General features: G+C 47.2%; 1 protein-coding gene across 4 annotated transcripts in view; it reads left to right on the top strand.

Annotated features, from left to right (window-relative positions):
• Positions 1-19453, top strand: part of CNTRL (centriolin) — an 89622-nt gene that overhangs the window by 48535 nt on the left and 21634 nt on the right. For all 4 annotated transcript variants that reach the window (XM_018052712.1, XM_018052709.1, XM_018052708.1 and 1 more), the window contains 11 exons: positions 4155-4300; positions 4887-5094; positions 5784-5963; positions 7821-8000; positions 8730-8846; positions 9141-9285; positions 9717-9865; positions 11474-11654; positions 12713-13026; positions 14559-14764; positions 16662-16854. In XM_018052712.1, coding sequence (XP_017908201.1) covers positions 4155-4300; positions 4887-5094; positions 5784-5963; positions 7821-8000; positions 8730-8846; positions 9141-9285; positions 9717-9865; positions 11474-11654; positions 12713-13026; positions 14559-14764; positions 16662-16854 — 2019 coding nt within the window. The remainder of the gene's footprint in view (positions 1-4154; positions 4301-4886; positions 5095-5783; positions 5964-7820; positions 8001-8729; positions 8847-9140; positions 9286-9716; positions 9866-11473; positions 11655-12712; positions 13027-14558; positions 14765-16661; positions 16855-19453) is intronic.

A 19453-nucleotide genomic window follows, 5' to 3' on the forward strand; every position in this document is an offset into this window, starting at 1 on the left:
CCTGCAGACTTGCTGGACAGGATTTTGGTTCTGATGCTGGAGGGAGTGAGAACTCTCCTCTGTCTAATCAGTGGGTTGGCTGTCCTGGGTCAAATCACCTGTAACCAGGATCAGATAGTAGTGCAAATATGAGTGCCTCAGGGCAAAGGGCAGGGACAGTTTACAGATAAGAGACTCCAGGTGGATAGACCTGTTCGTAGTAATGCTGAATTCACCGTATGAGTTCAGTTCAGTCGCTCAGTCGTGTCCCACTCTTTGCGAGCCCATGAATTGCAACATACCAGGCCTCCCTGTCCATCACCAACTCCCAGAGTTCACTCAGATTCACGTCAATAGAGTCAGTGATGCCATCCAGCCATCTCATCCTCTGTCGTCCCCTTCTCCTCCTGCCCCCAATCCCTCCCAGCATCAGAGTCTTTTCCAATGAGTCAACTCTTCGCATGAGGTGGCCAAAGTACTGGAGCTTCAGCTTTAGCATCATTCCCTCCAAAGAAATCCCAGGGCTGATCTCCTTCAGAATGGACTGGCTGGATCTCCTTGCAGTCCAAGGGACTCTCAAGAGTCTTCTCCAACACCACAGTTCAAAAGCATCAATTCTTCAGCGCTCAGCCTTCTTCACAGTCCAACTCTCACATCCATACATGACCACAGGAAAAACCATAGCCTTGACTAGACGGACCTTAGTCGGCAAAGTAATGTCTCTGCTTTTGAATATGCTATGTAGGTTGGTCATAACTTTTCATCCAAGGAGTAAGCGTCTTTTAATTTCATGGCTGCAGTCACCATCTGCAGTGATTTTGGAGCCCCCCAAAATAAAGTCTGACACTGTTTCCACTGTTTCCCCATCTATTTCCCATGAAGTGATGGGACCAGATGCCATGATCTTTGTTTTCTGAATGTTGAGCTTTAGGCCAACTTTTTCACTCTCCTCTTTCACTTTCATCAAGAGGCTTTTTAGTTCCTCTTCACTTTCTGCCATAAGGGTGGTGTCATCTGCATATCTGAGGTTATTGACATTTCTCCTGGCAATCTTGATTCCAGCTTGTGTTGCTTCCAGCCCAGCGTTTCTCATGATGTACCCTGCATATAAGTTAAATAAGCAGGGTGACAATATGCAGCCTTGACGTCCTCCTTTTCCTATTTGGAACCAGTCTGTTGTTCCATGTCCAGTTCTAACTGTTACTTCCTGACCTGCATACAGATTTCTCAAGAGGCAGGTCAGGTGGTCTGGTATTCCCATCTCTTTCATAATTTTCCACAGTTTATTGTGATCCACACAGTCAAAGGCTTTGGCATAGTCAATAAAGCAGAAATAGATGTTTTTCTGGAACTCTCTTGCTTTTTCCATGATCCAGTGGATGTTGGCAATTTGATCTCTGTTTCCTCTGCCTTTTCTAAAACCAGCTTGAACATCAGGAAGTTCAGTGTTGAAACAAAAAACCCAGTATTATACCAGGTTTGAAGAAAATTAATCATTGAAGTAGCATATAGGTATTTGGGGGACCTTAGGATGTAGAACTATCTTTCTGTCTAATTTAGGGAAATTCTATCAGTTTTTTTTGTTTGTTTGTTTTTTCACTTGAAAGAGACATTATCTGGATTTAATTCTGGGGTCTAGATATGCTCACTAGTTTGTTAGTGAAGATATGCTCGCGTATAACAGATACTCCCACAGAGCACTGTGAGCTGTCAGGGAAGCTTCAGTGCCATGGGGAGGTGCTTCTGTTTCTGTTTTTTCTAACTTTGAATTGTGTCCATTCTCCAGCATATACCAAAGTAGAATACTAAAGTGAATCCGAATGTATATATCACTCATCTTTAGCAGTTTCAACACATGGCCCATCTTACTTCATCTGTAACACACCTCTAGTCTTATTTAATCTATAACATCCTCCACCTTGAGAGCTTGTTGGGAGGTTCTAGAATGATGCTGTGAAAGTGCTACACTCAATATGCCAGCAAATTTGGAAAACTCAGCAGTGGCCACAGGACTGGAAAAGGTCAGTTTTCATTCAATTCCAAAGAAAGGCAATGCCAAAGAATGCTCAAACTACCGCACAGTTGCACTCATCTCACATGCTAGTAAAATAATGCTCAAAATTCTCCAAGCCAGGCTTCAGCAATACGTGAACCATGAACTCCCTGATGTTCAAGCTGGTTTTAGAAAAGGCAGAGGAAACAGATATCAAATTGCCAACATCCTCTGGATCATGGAAAAAGCAAGAGAGTTCCAGAAAAACATCTATTTCTGCCAAAGCCTTTGACTGTGTGGATCACAATAAACTGGAAAATTCTGAAAGAGATAGGCATACCAGACCACCTGACCTGCCTCTTGAGAAACCTATATGCAGGTCAGGAAGTAACAGTTAGAACTGGACATGGAACAACAGACTGGTTCCAAAGGGAAAAGGAGTACGTCAAGGCTGTATATTGTCACCCTGCTTATTTAACTTATATTCAGGGTACATCATGAGAAACGCTGGGCTGGAAGCAACACAAGCTGGAATCAAGATTGCTGGGAGAAATGTCAGTCACCTCAGAGATGCAGATGACACCACCCTTATGACAGAAAGTGAAGCCTCTTGATGAAAGTGAAAGAGGAGAGTGAAAAAGTTGGCCTAAAGCTCAACATTCAGAAAACAAAGATCATGGCATCTGGTCCCATCACTTCATGGGAAATAGATGGGGAAACAGTGGAAACAGTGGCTGACTTTATTTTTCTGGGCTCCAAAATCACTGCAGATGGTGATTCCAGCCATGAAATTAAAAGACACTTACTCCTTGGAAGGAAAGTTATGACCAACCTAGATAGCATATTCAAAAGCAGAGACATTACTTTGCCAACAAAGGTCCGTCTAGTCAAGGCTATGGTTTTTCCTGTGTTCATGTATGGGTGTGAGAGTTGGACTGTGATGAAGGCTAAGCACTGAAGAATTGATGCTTTTGCACTATGGTGCTGGAGAAGACTCTTGAGAGTTGGATCTCAAGGAGATCCAACCAGTCCATCCTAAAGGAGATCAGTCCTGGGTGTTCATTGGAAGGACTGATGCTGAGGCTGAAACTCCAGTTCTTTGGCCACCTCATATGAAGAGTTGACTCATTGGAAAGGACCCTGATGCTGGGAGGGATTGGGGGCAGCAGGAGAAGGGGACGACAGAGGACAAGATGGCTGGATGGCATCACCGACTCCATGGGCTTGAGTCTGAGTGAACTCTGGGAGGTGGTGATGGACAGGGAGGCCTATTGTGCTGCGATTCATGGGGTCGCAAAGAGTCAGACACGACTGAACGACTGAACTGAACATTCTCCACACCCCACCCCCACATCTGTTCACACTGAATTATTTTGAAATAAATCCAAAACATCTGATTTTATCTGTAAATAACATACCACTGTATGTGTCTCTGGAAAAGAAGGGCTTTAGAAAGAAGCATAAAGGAATTCCCTGAAGGCCTTGTGGTTAGGCTTCTTGGCTTTCAGTGCTGTGGCCAGGGTTTAGTTCCTGGTTGGGGAGCTGAGATCCCACAAGCTGCATGGCATGGACAGAAAAAAAAAAAAAACATAAACATGGATGCCGTTGTGATACCTTAAAATTATAGTCACCCCCGATATCATCAGATACCTTAAGAATATTGAAACTGTCTCATTTTTAGAAGTGTTTTTTGGAATCCAGACGATGTGTTCACAGTGCACTTAGTTGACTTGATTCTTAAGTCTCCTGTAATCTACAGGTTTGCTCTTTTCTGACCTTTGTTCCACACTGAAGAAAATCAGGTCTTTGCCTTGTAGACTCCCGTAGTCTAGATTTTTCTGGCCACATCCCCATGGCGTTGATTAACGTGTTCTTATGTAGAGGTTTATTTAGATTCACGTTATTTAGTTTTTGGCAAGAGGAAGGTAGTGTCCACAGGTACTTCCTGTGGCATCACCACGACACAGATCATAACGCCTGTTCGTGTCTTTTGTGACTTCGGATTAATCAGTAGATTCAGATATTGTCAGCCGAAGTGGAAAGGATTTTTTAAAAATTGGTAAAAGAAGTTGGCTAGAACTATTATATGGTAAATAATAGAGGCTGTGTGTGTATGTGTGAGTGTATTTTTAAATTTTGTTTTGGTAACTTTTACCCCTCTTCGTTTTGCCTCCCTCCATAGGATGACAATAACCTGTTAAAACAGCAGCTTAAAGATTTCCAGAGTCACCTTAATCATGTAGCTGATGGTCTGATTCATCCAGAAGAAGTGGCAGCTCGTGTAGATGAAGTAAGGAGAAAATTGAAATCAGGAGCTGGAGAGATGAGGTAATAGAAGGTCAGGACCGCCTGGTATAGAGTGGGCCGAGTTGCGAATGTGGGCTTCAGTGATGAAATCCCCTTTCCACAACCGTGCATGGCTGATTTCTTTTGTAAGGTTTTCTCCTTATCATATGACCATGATTGAGACACAGATTACTTAATTCAAGTTGTCCATCACTGATATTTTTAATCTTTTATATGTTTTGTTATTATTTAATTTAAAAAACATAAAGGTTTTATGAGTAACTCATTCTTGAAAGCTTACTGCAGATGGTCAGGAAGTAGAGTCACATTATACACTTTAAGTAGAAAACAAATAGCTAAAGAAAAACAGGCTAATTTGAAAATGTGAAATGGACGTTTATTCTTTGAACTCACGTTAGCCTGAAGGTAGCCTGTGCTCTCAGAGCGGCAGCATCAGTTGATAAAACAATGCTTTGTGCTCCAGAGATGCACAGTGATTTGCCGTGGATTGACAACAGGTGCCATCCCACACAGCTCTTCTTGTGTACTAATGTTACTGGCGTGCTTGCGTCCAGCGTCAAAAATAAAACGTCACGTTTATAACATCTTTCCTCTCCCCCCTTACCAGAATCCACAGTCCTTCAGATGTCTTAGGGAAAAGTCTTGCTGACTTGCAGATACAATTCAGTGAAATGCTGACACGTTCTCAGTGGGAGAAAGAGGAAGCCCAAGGGAGGGAAAGGAAACTCCAAGAAGAAATGGCTCTGCATCGGGAGAAGCTGGCGGATGGACAGGAGGCGCTCAGGAAGGCCTGTGAGAGCGCACTAGCAGCAAGGGTGAGGCGTGGGCCGGAGGCAGCGGAGGGGAGCCTCTGGAGCACATGCACGCTTCTCCGCAAGGCGCCTTGCTGCCTTTTTTGTGCAGACACAGTGTAGGGCATTCCCTGGTGGTCCAGTGGTTAAGACTGCTCACTTTCATGGCCAGGAGCTGGGGTTCGATCACTGGGCGGGAAACTGAGATTCCACAAGCAGCATGGCATGGCCACAAAAAAAAAAGTGTTTGTTATATTAATTATACCTTAATAAAGGTAATTATACCTTTAAGGTCTAATTAATAAAGCTATAATTTTTAAAAAATACAGTAATTGCTGTTAAGTTTCACTCCTAGTAAGTCAGGCTGTGTGTGACTGAAATGTAGCCCTGAGTGTGGTGCCCGATGGCAAAGTCGGGCTCCTGCAGGACGCTGTTTTCCTTGCTTTTGGAAGCAAGTGAGCTGTTTCTTAACGTACAGGTCAGTAACACCGCGTTGCTAGAGCATAGTATGGTGCCAGAATCTGAGTTTTTGATGTAGCTATTTTAATGAGGCAAATGTTAAAATGGATCCTAGAGAACAGTTGTGATTAACCCATCCCCAGTAAGCCATTAATACTCTTTAGTAAAATGAAATACAGTTCTCCAGAAGGTGTTTATTTTGATCAAAAAATATTTTGCTTAAAAATCAGTTTTGAAACTTGATTTCCTCACAGATTAATTTTGACAAGAGGCAACACGAAGCAAGAATTCAGCAGTTAGAGAATGAGATTCACTATTTACAAGAAAACCTAAAAAGTATGGAAGAAATCCAAGGCCTTACGGATCTGCAGCTGCAGGAAGCTGATGAAGAAAAGGAGCGAATTCTAGCCCAGCTCCAGGAGTTAGAGAAGAAGGTGGGCAAGACCAGGAAAGAGACACACGAGTCCCTGCTGCCGGGGTCCTGCTCTCAGCGAGGGGGCAGCTCAGAGGGCTGTGGTCCACGATCACCTCTAGCTGCACGGCTGGCTCAGGGGCCTGCCCTAGAGAGGCCTGGGTGCACGTCACTGGATCTGGAGCCTGAGACGAGGGAGCGTGGTAGACGGAAACAAGGGAATTGGGATGTAAGGAGCGAGCGAAGAGTCGGCTGGGTGGTACTTAAATGCTGTTGGGATGATTTGCCTCCTTCCACACCCCTTTCCAAACTGGACACATCTGTGGAACATTACTTTTCAGCTCCTCACTTTTCTTTCTGATTCCCTGGCCTCTCTTTAAGCTTCTCCAAAGCTACCTCAGCCACTACTCCCCTTGACACACCTTGTGCGATTCAGAAGCTGCCCCCAGCGTCTCCGAGGTCACGAGTGGAGCACCCCGACTGACCACAGATTCCTTTGCCGTCAGCGCCCTCGCGCCGCATGATCCCAGCACCTGAGCCCCGGCTTTCCTTGCATGTGGCTCTCCTGTCCTTGCTTTCTTCCTTGTCCAACTTAAATCCCACGGTCTCCCACTGTCGTCATCGTTTGCAGATATCCTCAGCTTCCTTGCTCCTTTGCCCTGTCTTCTGTGACAGAACAGCAGCTGTCTGCGTTCTTTAGCCCTGCACTTGTGGCTGAGTGTTCCTGAGTTAAAACCCACCCATCCAGGCATAGTGGTGGCACTGGGAGTGGTTGCCAGCCTCGATGGCGGCCACCTCACTTCCAGGTGGTGGCACTGGGAGTGTTTGCCAGGCACGGATGGGCAGCCGCCTCATTGCATAGTGGTGGCACTGGGAGTGTCTGCAGCCTCGGATGGCGGCCGCCTCACTCCTCTCTGGAACCTCGCTGTCAGGCTGCACTGTTCTGTACTTTCTCCCAGCCCCCGTGAGTGGCCTCCTTCATGCTCTAGTGAGAACACATCAGTTCCCTAGTCTTACGAGTCTGCCTCCAGAATCTCTCTGGAGTGTCTGCACTTTGTCCTTCTCCAGGGCCACCAGCCTCACCCACCGTGATGCATCATCTCTTCTGGACAACGGCTGCGGCCACGGCACAGCCGCCGTTTCCACTTACTGCCAGCTCCGTGGAGCAGCCAGCACAAAACAGAAACAGACTCTTGTCAGTCCCTGCCATCTTCCTCTCCCTCCAGCAGCCTCTGTTGTTCCTAGGATAAGAACTGAAACGCTTTCGCCTCTGAAACGCTGCGGGCTTGGCCTCCGTTGGTGCCCCCTTTTCTCACCGTGCTGCTGCTTGCAGTCCCCGAGACCCCCAAGTTCTGGCTCCCCCTGCACCACGCCTCTCCCCCTCTCTTCTCCCTGACTCCCTCTCCCACCAGTCTAGGTCTCTCCTGCCAGCCTCTCACAGATGTGGGTCCCTTGTTCTCTCCCTTGAGAGCACCACTCACAGTTTCAGTTACACATTTGCCTCGGTGTTTGTTTAACATGTGTGTCTCATAAGCCTCTCGAGGGCAGCAGGCAGGTCTGTTTGGTTTACCACCATATGCCCCAGTGATCACAAGGGGCTGGTCCATTGCTTGCCAGTGGTGCCAAGAAATGTTTTTCCAACAGATGAATGGATTTACGAGCACAAAGCTTCCAGACTAAGTGTACTGATTTCATTCTAAGTTACTGTACAGTTTGGAGGCGTTTCTATTTTTTAACTCCGAGCACCTGCTGTGTACCAGGTATTGTTCTAGGCATGGGGTATGTGAACAGAGTCCCTGCTCGCATGGGGCTTGCATCTTAGTTCATTGCTACCAAATGAGTCATCTCTCTGGTTTTTTTTTGTTTTGTTTTATCTCAGAAGAGACTTGAAGATGCCAAATCTCAGGCGCAGGTTCTGGGTTTAGATAAAGAATTGAAGAAACTAAAGAAGGCTGTGGCCGCCTCTGATAAGATAGCCACGGCCGAGCTCACCATTGCCAAAGACCAGCTCAAGTCCCTTCATGGCACCGTTATGAAAATTAACCAGGAGCGTGCAGAGGTGAGTCCCACACACAGCAAGTGCCCACCAAGGCTGCCGCTGCCGAGGCACCAGCCCCTTGCGTTTTTGAGCTCTCATTAGAGACTCTGGCTCTTGCGTAAAGTTGTCTGTTTCTCTTCAGACCTGATGGGTGCACTTCCACCATCACAGCCCTGCCATGGGTGTGGTGCTCTAGAGAGTCCCCAAAGAACCATCAGATGAAGCGTACCATCCTCCCCTCAGAGGGTAGGGGTCTGCTGAGGGAGGCAGCTGTCAGTGCACAGCTAAGCAGGAGTCTGCAGCCCTGCGGGGTCATCCTCCTGAGCCTCAGCCCTTCCATCACGTATAGAGGCTCGTGGGTCTCTTCACAGGGTTATTATGAGTCCTGCCCGAGATGAGTCTGTCACAGCCTGTATAGGACGCAAATGCTGATGCGATTAAGACCGTGGGTCGTAGGAGGGAGAAGCCTAACCACGGGAGCCCAGAGTCCCCCCAGTCATGGGAGACTGTGGGACGGGGGAGGAAAAGCTGGTCTGTGCTTTTTGATGTAGCACCCTGCTCACTTGGACCCCACAGAGGGCTTTGAGGGGCTGCCAAGTGATGCGTAGGCGAGGTGGGGCCGGGCGCCTCCTGTGCAGGGGGTAGCTGGGCGTGCGAGCTGATGAGAGCAGAGGCTGAGTCTGGGAGGGAGAGAGAGGAGAGCACAGCCCTCAGTGCCGTGCCGCCTTCCCCGCGCCTCCGTCCCAGCAGGACCTGCAGGAAGCAGAGCGGTTCAGCAGAAAGGCAGCACAGGCTGCGAGGGATCTGACCCGAGCGGAAGCGGAGATCGAACTCCTGCAGAACCTCCTCAGGGAGAGGGAGGAGCAGGTCAGTGCCGGAACCCTATGAGACCACCTCCTTCTTGGGTCCTTCTCAGTTCCTAAGCGATTGAATTGTGGTAGGTACCCTCTCAAAGGATTCTGAGGTCCCGTCAGCAGTCAGTCAGTACTCGATTCTCTGCTGTGTGCCAGGCATTGCACGGTTTAAATGTCCAGAGGAATGGGGTTCCTCATTAGTATAGTAGAAGTAAAAAATCAGAAGATTATAAGTCACACTGCAAGGAGAAATGCATCTGGAAAAGAATATTCACTGGCAACTTCTTACATGTGATTTTTTTAATAGCTTCAAATTGAGATGGAGAAAGTAGAGGTAGGCACCCGAGGAGCAAGCTCACAGGTGCTGGAAATCGAGAAATTGAATGAGACCATGGAGAAACAGAGGAGAGAGATCGCGAGGCTGCGGAACCTGCTAGACCTCACCGGGGCTGGTACGGTACTGGGCTTCGGTTTTAAAATCAGATCATTCTGTTGGTTTTTTTCCCTTTAGCAGATTGATTTGTTACCAGCCAAGCCCATGCTTGATTTATAGAGCTGTGATAGTTAGCTTAATAAGTAAAGAACTTTTCCCAGTGTATATAAGTACAGTATCAAGGGACTTGATTACAAAGAGAGAAGAGATTCATTTTTGTATTTTCAAAAAAAGGAATGTTTACAAATCTGTTTCTTTCTCTGGTTCGCTTTCTAAGTGAATAGCAGTGGGGTATCTGTCCTCTTTAAGTGTCAGCAAACACTTGCTACCAAAGGACAGCTGTGAGGAACTATTAGAGTCATCGGCTCTCGTGGAACAACTTTTGTATTTTGAGAGAGAAAGGAAGTAGATGATTTCATGCCCAACTCATGGAATAACTTTCCTTTACAGATAACAGAGGAAGCATTGAAAATATTTTGGATGAAATTGCTGAACTCCGACGTGAAGTTTCTTACCAGAATGATTACATCAGCAGCATGGCAGATCCTTTCAAAAGACGAGGCTATTGGTACTTTATGCCACCACCATCATCATCAAAGGTAGGAAGTCTGTGTTGTTGGGGATATATACTAAGTTTTCTTTAAGAAAATGTAACAAAGTTGCCTTCTGTAAATCTGTGATCAGGTGTCAAGAACAACATATCTAGGCTAAGCCATGCGTTGAGGTTCTTAAGTGTTTACACTGAGATCGAAGTAGGGCGTTCCCAAGGAATGTGGCAGTTGCCCACTCATGCTCAGGTGTATGTGGTGGGCTCCTAGAATAAGGATCCTGTAAGGGAGATAAAGTGACTTGAGCCCAGAGAGCCTGTTGAAACTGTTGAAAATGGCAGTGGAATTATACAGAGGCTGAGACAGAAAGCTAGGCACCTGGATTTCATTTCCTTTTAACAGTCATTCATTCAGTGCTTACTGAGGTCTAGGTCAAGTGCAAGACGTTGGTGGGAAGCCATGATGAATGATACAGCCCCTGCCCTCCAAGAGTTCATGAGCTGGGGAGGAACACAGTTACACCAGTGTAATTACAAAACACTGGCATACACGTGACAATAGACCAGAGGTCTCTGCCCCCGTTGCAGAGAATTACAAATTTATCTCATGGGAATGTTTAGGAAAGAAGCCTTCACAAGCAGGGGCGTGAAGTGAGCACTAAGCAACCCTCACAGGATGTGCTCTCAGGAGCGAGGGGACAGCCCGCAAGGACGAGGAGCGTTGGGTTAGCCACGGCAGGTAGCCTTGCGGGGCTTGAGGGTGGGATGGGAACAGTGAAAGGCAAAGTAGATTGGGGCCATGAATTTTTTTTTAAAGGGACTTCAGAATCCCTTACCCTTAATTATAGGCCTTGGGAAACCGCGGTTGTGTGTGCCATGATCAGAGCTCGAGCTTCGGAGGAATAGTCTGGCAGAGTGTGAAGGCTAGACCTGCAGTGCGTGAGCTGCTCTGCGTGGGGCTGTTTGAACTCACTTGGGTGAAGGATGGGAGAGGCTAGAGCAGAGGAGCTGAAGGAGAGGAGGGTTGAGGGGTGTTCAGTGGGCACAGAGTGAAGGTTTGTGGCCTGAATCTGGGAAGGAAGGAAGGATGGATTCCATCCTGCTGGAATCCACTGACAGCCATAGTCGGGAGAAGCAGCCCTAACCCGCTGGGATCCCAGGGACGTGTGGACTTCCTCAGAACCCCAAGAGCAGAATCTAAGATCCTCCTCCCAGATCCCTAAGGAAGCCAGACATCTTGGCACAACCAGGGCCACAGGTGGAAGCAGCGTTAAGTTAGGCAGAGCCCGAGTTGGCTGAGGGTTTGGAGGGCCAGCCTGCAACTGGGAAGGAGAAGGAGCGTGACAGTAGCGCTCTAAGGCCAGGCCCGGCCCCCAGCGCCGCAGGAGACGGAGACCCCAGGCAGCCTGGCGAGCACCTGCTTTCCACGGTCTTACCGAGAGAAGAGAGGCCACTAGGGAGGATGAGTACGGGAGCCAGGAGGCTGACACCCACACAGGCTGTATGACCATGTGCCCACGTCTCACTCTCACGTGAGAACGAGAATTATGATGTAGGAAGAGAAACCGGTTCTGTGTCAGCGTTGCTGTAGACGTTGATCTTTCTCCACATCAGGCTTTTTATCTTTAAGAGATGCTGTGCGCTTCTGTCATTTGTGTAGGTTTCCAGCCATAGTTCTCAGGCCACTAAGGACTCTGGTGTCGGGCTGAAGTATACAGCCTCAACTCCTATTAGAAAACCACAGCAGGACGGGAAGGAAGACGGTGCCCCTCCAGCTGCCTCAGGATACTGGGTTTATTCTCCTATCAGGAGCGGGTTACATAAATCGTTTCCAAATAAAGGTAAGTCAGATCACATCCGGGAAGTTGCATTTCTCTTGCCTGGTTAATGACTTTTGGTCCCCTGAAATCCATAAAGTACAGCCCAGTCTCTTCGCTTGCTCGGGAGGCCCTCTGTGACCTTGTCTTGGCCAGTGGCCCCCTTGCCTCCCTTCCCGTCTCTCTCCCACCTGTCAGCCATGCCCAGCTGCATGCTGTGTTTCTCACACCTCCATGTTTGAACCCCTCTGTTCAGAATGTTCTACTCTTCTTTTCTCTCCCAAACTATTCCTGCTCATCATGACTTCAGGAAGACCCAGGTCCTCAAAAAGCGCTTTTCTTCTGGACCCTTCCTCCTCACTGCCTTACCCAGGCACGCTGAGCAGCTCACCTGTGCCGCTAGAACGTGGCAGTTCACATCCTTGTTTCAGGGTTAGCAAACTAGGTAGTTACTGCAACTGAAATGAAGTATTGCAGGTCTGTCTTCCAGAGCCCCAGAGGAAGGAGTCGGACCTGGGGTAAATCCCAGCTCTTTCACTAAGTAGCTGTGTCATGCTAGGCAAATTATTTAGCTGCTCTCAGAGTGTTAGTCTGTAAAATGGGAATATTACATTCTGAGAATTTGTTCATTCAGGAAATGGAGTGCCTGCTGTGTGCTTGGTTCTCTGTCATCAGTGATAAACACAGCTAATTCTTGCTTCCTGGAGAGATAAGTGAGCAAACCCCCACGGAGAGAGGCTGTGCGCCCTGACAGTGGTGGAGCTTGGCGCTGTGGGTCTCATAGCACTTCTCTGCTGGCCTCATGTAACATGAAGCAGGCACCCAAATGTTGCTGAACGATGGATGAATGAAGACGGGAAAAAAGCAAACCAATGGATAGGTGTCGGAGAAACTCAGGTTCACCTGGCGGAAAGGATTGGAATCCCTGTTTCGATCCACTTTTCAAAACTGCTTTTGACCTTTTTTACAAAATTTTATTTTTGCATCTCTCATGTCTTGGCCTGAATGCTGCTGTTCTCTGCCAAGTGTGTTTACCTAGTAAGCCACGGGAATAAGACACACTCCTGTGTTTCTGTTTGAAGATGCAGACAGTGGAGGAGAGAGCCGGGAGGAGAGTGAGCTGGATGACCACGACGACCGCCCGTTCGTCCCTCCTTCTGGATACTTGATGTACACCGTGTTCCCTGACGGCTCTCCTGTACCGCAGGGCATGGCCCTCTACGCACCGCCGCCTCCCTTGCCCAACAGTAGCCAACCTCTCACCCCTGGCACTGTTGTGTATGGCCCGCCCCCTGCCGGTGCCCCCATAGTATATGGGCCCCCACCCCCCAGCTTCTCCGTCCCCCTCATCCCAGTGGGTGTGCTGCACTGCAACGTCCCGGAGCACCACGCCTTAGTAAGTGGGGAGACGCGCGAGCCCGGTCCACACTGCTTCCCTGGGGGCCGCCTCAGAGCCTGTGTCCCAGAAGTGTGCTTTTAAGGCTGATGTGTAGAACCCAGCAAACTTTCTGTTATTAAAATACTGTTCTGGTCAAAAGTTAGGGTGCCAGTCAGAAGTTGTGGTCCTAGTTTAACCATTTTATAACAAAAGTGCTTTCAGCCCAGAAATTAGCCGTTTTTAAAGAAGGCTTATTGTGTATGTTTTCGTTGATAAGCACTGTATGAGTGTGTATGTACAGGCATTTGCTTGCTCAGTCGCTGCGGTTGTGTCCGACTCTGTGACCCGGCACGTGCGCGTGCCTGCCTGTAGTTGTGCACACACGTGTAGACGTGTGTTTACGTGTAAACACGTGTAACAGCAGCACAAAGTAATGCTTTGCTGGGGATCATCCCTCGCTGGTGAGATTAATGATTATTCTCTCTTTCTTTCCGTAGCTCTCTTCTTCTTGTGCCCATGATTTTGTGTTCTGTTTTTCCTACTTAATGTTACAGGCATTTTTCCCATGGTTTTCATAGACATTTTCAAGCAGTATTTTAATGACTGTATAACACTTCTTTATTTGTAGGCAGTGTAGTTCAGTTAACTTTGTATATATTTTACTGTATTTCATATTTCTCCTCTAGGCTAAATTCAAGAAATTATTCCTTCCTAGTCCCTAGCTTACTTTTCAAGCTTTTGGCACTAAAGAAATAAAATGCATTGCAAGTACCTTCAAACTCAGGACACCTGGATCCTGATGTTTTCCTGAGCTCTTGATTTTTCCCTTTTCCTCTCAGCAAACTGAGAGGAAGATAAAGGATTCGAGTACCTGGGTATGAAGCCACCAGCCCGGTTTTAATCAGTCAGCCTAGTTCCAGAGCTGTGGCTATTTGCATGGTTAAATGGCCGTTACTCTTGTTCGCCTGCCGTGCTCTGGTGCACACTGTTCTTGGAGCCGCTCTGTTGGCTCATTTGTTAATCTCTTAAGCTGGCTCTTTCACCCTCAGCTAGCACCCAGCTGTCTGTATGGTTCCCCAGGTATGCCTTTATAGCTCCTATATTTGTACATCACTTCTTCGGCTTAGATATTTCCTATTTCATTTGTTCTTCAAAACCAGGCAGAGCACCCGTTTCTCTAAGTAGCCTTCTCAGCCCACTCCCCTCCCATGTGTCCAGAGGAGGGGGAGACGTGTACGTCTGTGTCTCTGTCAGATGCTGAACTCTGGGACCAGACAGCACCCGCAGGAGGTGCCTGCTGACTGCTTATCAGGCAAGCATAGCTGGACTGGGGGAAGAGTCGTAGGGTCTGTCGGTCCGTCCATTGCATCTATGACCTGTGAAGACATTGGCTTGGCTTAATGTTTCTTTTCAAACTGAAGTCTTAGCAAGCTACCACTATTTTCAGGGCATAGATACCACTTTAACCACAGTTCATTTCAGTTTGGGGCAGGAAAAAGGGGAAATGACCTCATGTGATACTTCAGTATTGCATTTTTTTCTTTATTCAGGAGAATGAGGTTTCTAGATTGGAAGACATAATACAGCATCTAAAATCAAAGAAGCGGGAACAGAGGACGAGCGTGTCCCGGCGGCAGCCTGAGAAAGAAATAGAGGAACTGTGCTGTGATGTTGATGAGCTTCTGCAAGAGAAGAAAGGCTTAGAGCGCGCAGTAGAAGGGCTGCATAGAACCATCCGGAAACAGCAGCAGCGAAAGTAACTATCAGCCGCTTTAGTTTTATGATTCAGATGAATTAGTTACTAAGGTAACCAAGTCAGTGTGGTCCTGTAGCACTTTCTGTGATCTTGGGAATGTTCTAGATCTGTCCCGTCCAGAACAGTAGCCTTAGCCATGTGTGGTTGTTGAGCACTTGAAATGTGGCTAATGAAACTGGGGAACAGAACTGAGTTGAGTTGAATAGCCACGTGGTGATTTCTAAGTTCTCGTGGCCAATAGTCCGAGCCAGCGTCTCTCATGGTTGCTCTTGGAGAATGGTATCCCTCCCCGTCGTCCTGGCTGCAGGCTTGCCAGCTGTCCTCAGCACTGCCCATTCCGTCCACTCCCCTAGGCGTCCAGCTGCTCTCAGCCCCGCTGATGCTATGCACAAAGGGCTCTCGCGCTGGCCCCCTTCTTTCATTGTCGCTGCCCTGGCCTTCAGGCACTCTCACCCTAGGTCCGGTTCTCCAGGCCTGGTCTCTGTCGCTCCGTCCCACCCTCGATGTGGCTGCAGCCCTGGCCGTGCGTGCCCTCATGCAGCGCTTATTCGCACCAGCGGACATTCAGCTCTCCCGGCCCTGCACCCTGCCTCTCTGCTCGTCTTTCTCTTCCCACGCAGTGCTTATTCTGGCCCTGCGCGCTTTGCCGTGGTTTCCCTGAACACCGCCTTTCCTCCTGCCGCCCCACCTTTGCGTGTGCTGTCCTCTGCCTGCCCCGCGCAGCTCCAGTGTGTCTCTCCAGGTGAAGGTCAGGGACCCCCTCTGATATAAGAGGTTTCTCACCTCAGGCTCCCACAGTTAAGAGTTGGCAACGTTGGGCATAGTGCTATTCATACTGGGTTGTGTGATACCCAGGAGGGCAGGCGGGTAGGCGCAGGGCCTCCCTCTCTGTGCCCCAGTGTCTGGCAGAGCGTTCGTCAGCTAACGTAGTATCTGCTGCATGGGTCAGTCACACAGAAGCGCATCCTCTGCACTAGGCCATGAATTATGACAGTTCCTCAGTTTTTGTCCATTTAGCCAGACTGGCCCATGTGCCAGGGTTGGAGGAAGACCTGTGGAAGACCTTGAGGTAGGAGCAAATGCAGGAGTGACTAACAGACCTGGCAGGAAAAAGCAAGGGCCACCGAGAGAAGGCTGGACCCGATGCTTGAAGGCTTACAGGAGGGTTATTTCATTTGCGTAGGTGTATATGAGGGGGTAAAGTTTTTGAGGGGGATGTAGGCCAGTGGGACAGCCACTTCTTTTCCTAGTTGTAAAAATAAATTATCATTTGGGGGAATTTGGATAACACAAAAACGGTCAAAGAAGAAAGTAAGAATTGTCTGTATTCATTTAAAGACAAACTGTTAATATGTCGTTTACTTTCACGTTTTTCTGTACAGATAGTCCCATTTTCAAGCAGGTTTGCCTCTAGCCTTGCGTTACTAAGTCCTGTGTTATGCTTCTTGACTTGTCAGATATCATCACCACAATTTTACTCTAGCAGAAATGTAGAATAATTTTGAGGGAAACGGATGGTTGTCTTGGGAGTGGCTTGCTTTATTTTTATACCACAGAAGAACTGAAGTATCAGCATTGTCTTGACTAAGTGTTGATTAAAAAAAAATCTTTATATTTAAAAGGGCAAAACAGGAGCATCATACATTATACATACTATTCACTTATTGTCAGCAATATGCCACGTTGAGTAAAAATATGGTAACATAACCTTGAACTTAGGTATACTTAGACCTTGAACCAAGGTAAACATAGGCCTTGAGCTTAATCAGATGTAGCTGTCTGTCCTATCCCTTCTCGTATTAGAAGGTCAACGTGCATCTTTTTATCACTAGGCTATAGGTATTGATATGGTCACATTTAAAACCTCTCTGTGTGTGTGTATGTGAATTTTTTTTAGAGACTTCATTGATGGAAATGTTGAGAGTCTTATGAATGAGCTAGAAGTAGAAAAATCACTCAAGCACCATGAGGATATTGCAGATGAAATTGAGTGCATCGAGAAGACCCTCCTGAAACGTCGAGCGGAGCTCAGGGAGGCTGACCGACTGCTGGCGGAAGCCGAGAGCGAACTTTCATGCACAACAGAGAAAGTATGTGCTGCTGTGCTTGGATGGAGGGGGCTCGCTGTCCCCCGCAGGATGGGTTAGAAGGAGAACGTGTAGGGGCGCAGTCGTCAGAGTCAGGCTGCACTCTGCTGGCTAAGGAGCTGCAAGGATTTGGGCAAGTCGCTTAAGTCTCCGAGCTTTGCTTTCCTCAACTGTAAATTCAGGCTAAGAAAACCTAAGCTGGGGAACTTCCCTGGTGGGCCATTGGTTAAGAATCTGCCTTCCAGGGCAAGGGACACAGGTTCAATTCCTGATCAGGGAGCTAAGATCCAACATGCTGCGTGGCAGCTAAGCCCACACGCTGCACCTGCTGAACTTCAGGGAAGACCCAGCACAGCAAGAAACAGACCGCCTAGGCTGCTCCGGATGAATGAAATGAAGTCGTGTATTTAAAGCTCCTGAAAGTCGTTTAGTTCCTAACACACCCCACCTCCTTATCCTGTGTGTGTTAAAAATTACTTGGGCTCTAATGTTTATTCGATGGGTTAATCTTATATTCTTATAACAGTGGACCTCATAGTCAGACTCTTAGTTATTCTCCAGGTTGACAGTTGATATAAAATCAAGTATTTTTTGCCCTGAGGTAATATTCTTGAGACTTAAACACAGAGTAATTTGGGGAGAGAAAGGAACTGCCTCTTACTGAGCCCCTGTTGGGCCACACGTTGGCTGTTTTATAAATACCTCTTCGTTTAATTTTCCTGGCAACCCTGTTAGATGGTCGTTAGCCCAGTTCCCAGATGTAACTCAGAGAGCCTGGTCTAGCCTGTGGTCACGTGGCTGAAGTCCTGCCTCACCAAAAGAGCTTTTTAGCTAGATGGGAATTCCAGGGTTAAAAAAAAAGTCCCTTATCCACATGGGGCACCTCAGGAACTACTATTTTTACACTGTTGTTTCAACATGGACCAATTTGAATGAATAGAAATCTATTACCCAGGAGCTGAAATGAAGGGTTTATGAAAGTAATTCTGAGTGGTGGCTTTTTAAGAATGGCAAAATGTCCCCATCTTCTTTTCAGATGATCAGTTGCCTCTTCTGTCATATGGTAGATCGCTGCGAGAGCAAATAGGTGTGTGAGCAGGACCAGAGAAAAACCTGTTGGTGGTGTGTAAAAGATTACTGAGACCGGTAGTTGGCAGAGAGAGGAAGTGAACCTAGGTTCAGGCTAGTAAGCTTCTCCTCCTTCACCTCCCAAAATGACTCAGGGAGACAGCTCGCTCAGGAGGAAGAGGAAGGAGAAGGTGCTGCATTTTGTAAGGAATGTGCCAGACTTGTTAAAACCTGACATACACGGAGATAAAAAACTGCTTGGAGACATGCTGGCTTTCCACGGTGGGTAATGAGTTTTGTCCAGTGGCTTGCTGATGAATCTGGTCGAAACTGGCCATCCAAAGTGGAAAGCAGTGTGGTGAAATATTTAGCACTTCGGGAGCCAGCCAGACCCTCTTGCGTCCACAGAGTGTTTACCAGATGAGCTTCACATACAGACATCTCTGACTTGCGTGCAACTGCAGTGCAAAGTGTCTCGCTGAACAGTGAGTCACTGCTCAGCCACGTTCTAACGATACTCTGTTTTTGGATCTCTCATGACATTGTTTTTAAGCCTCTTATTTTAGACAGAAAAAGAAACCAAGCTGATAGGGAAGATAATGCTATTTTTGCCAAATCTTGTATAGGAAGGTTTTGAAGTATTAAATATTTGATTCCCAGTCATAATTAAACTATCCTTAGAGTAATGGGATTTTACTGAAGATAATATCGAGAGTAAAGGCGGAGGCTCTAGGAACTCCCGCGGTGGTCCAGTGGCTGAGCGTCTGCCTGCCAGTGTGTGAGACGCAGGAGCAGCCCCTGGCCTGGGAGGATTCCAGGTGCCGCAAAGCGACTCGCCCATGCGCCGCCACTGCTGAGCCCGAGCTCTGGCGCCTGTGCTCCGCAACAAGAGAAGCCCCTGCAATGAGGAGCCTGCAGCTGCGCCTGGAGAGCAGCCCCCACTCACCGTGACTGGGGAAAGCTCACACGCAGCAGTGAGGACCAGCTCAGCCGGAGATAAATCAATAATCTTATTAACAGAAAAATCTCTATGGAGGGAATTTTGGTAAAATAACGTCTTTGCCACTTAATTGGGTAGCTATTTATTCACTTTTTTCTTCTCTTTTTAAATTTTTTTTGGGGGGGGGTGGCTGTTTTGGTTTAGATAACTTTTACATGAAAAAAATAATAGTACAGACTATTTTTAAATAGAAAATCATCTACCATCTCACCACGCTCAAATTACTATTTTTAATTTTGCAAAGCCTTTCTCTTTGTTGACAAGATACAGTTTTATATAGTCGCTCTTATAGTGCTTGTACCACTTTAAATTTATTTTTTTAGTTAACATTTTATCATTAACATTCTTCCATGTTACTACCTTGTCATCTTATTTTAAAGACTACGCAATATTCCATTGTGTTGATGCATTATCACTGACCGAATCAATTATTTGTCAAGCCTTACATTATCTCAGTATGCAATGAGCAGTTTTATATAGCAGTTCTTCTGAATTCTTTTCTGAGAACTGGCAGGTGAAAGTGAATGAACATTT

The sequence above is a fragment of the Capra hircus genome, chromosome 8 (assembly GCF_001704415.2).
Source record: "Capra hircus breed San Clemente chromosome 8, ASM170441v1, whole genome shotgun sequence".
NCBI classification, from domain to species: Eukaryota; Metazoa; Chordata; class Mammalia; order Artiodactyla; family Bovidae; genus Capra; species Capra hircus.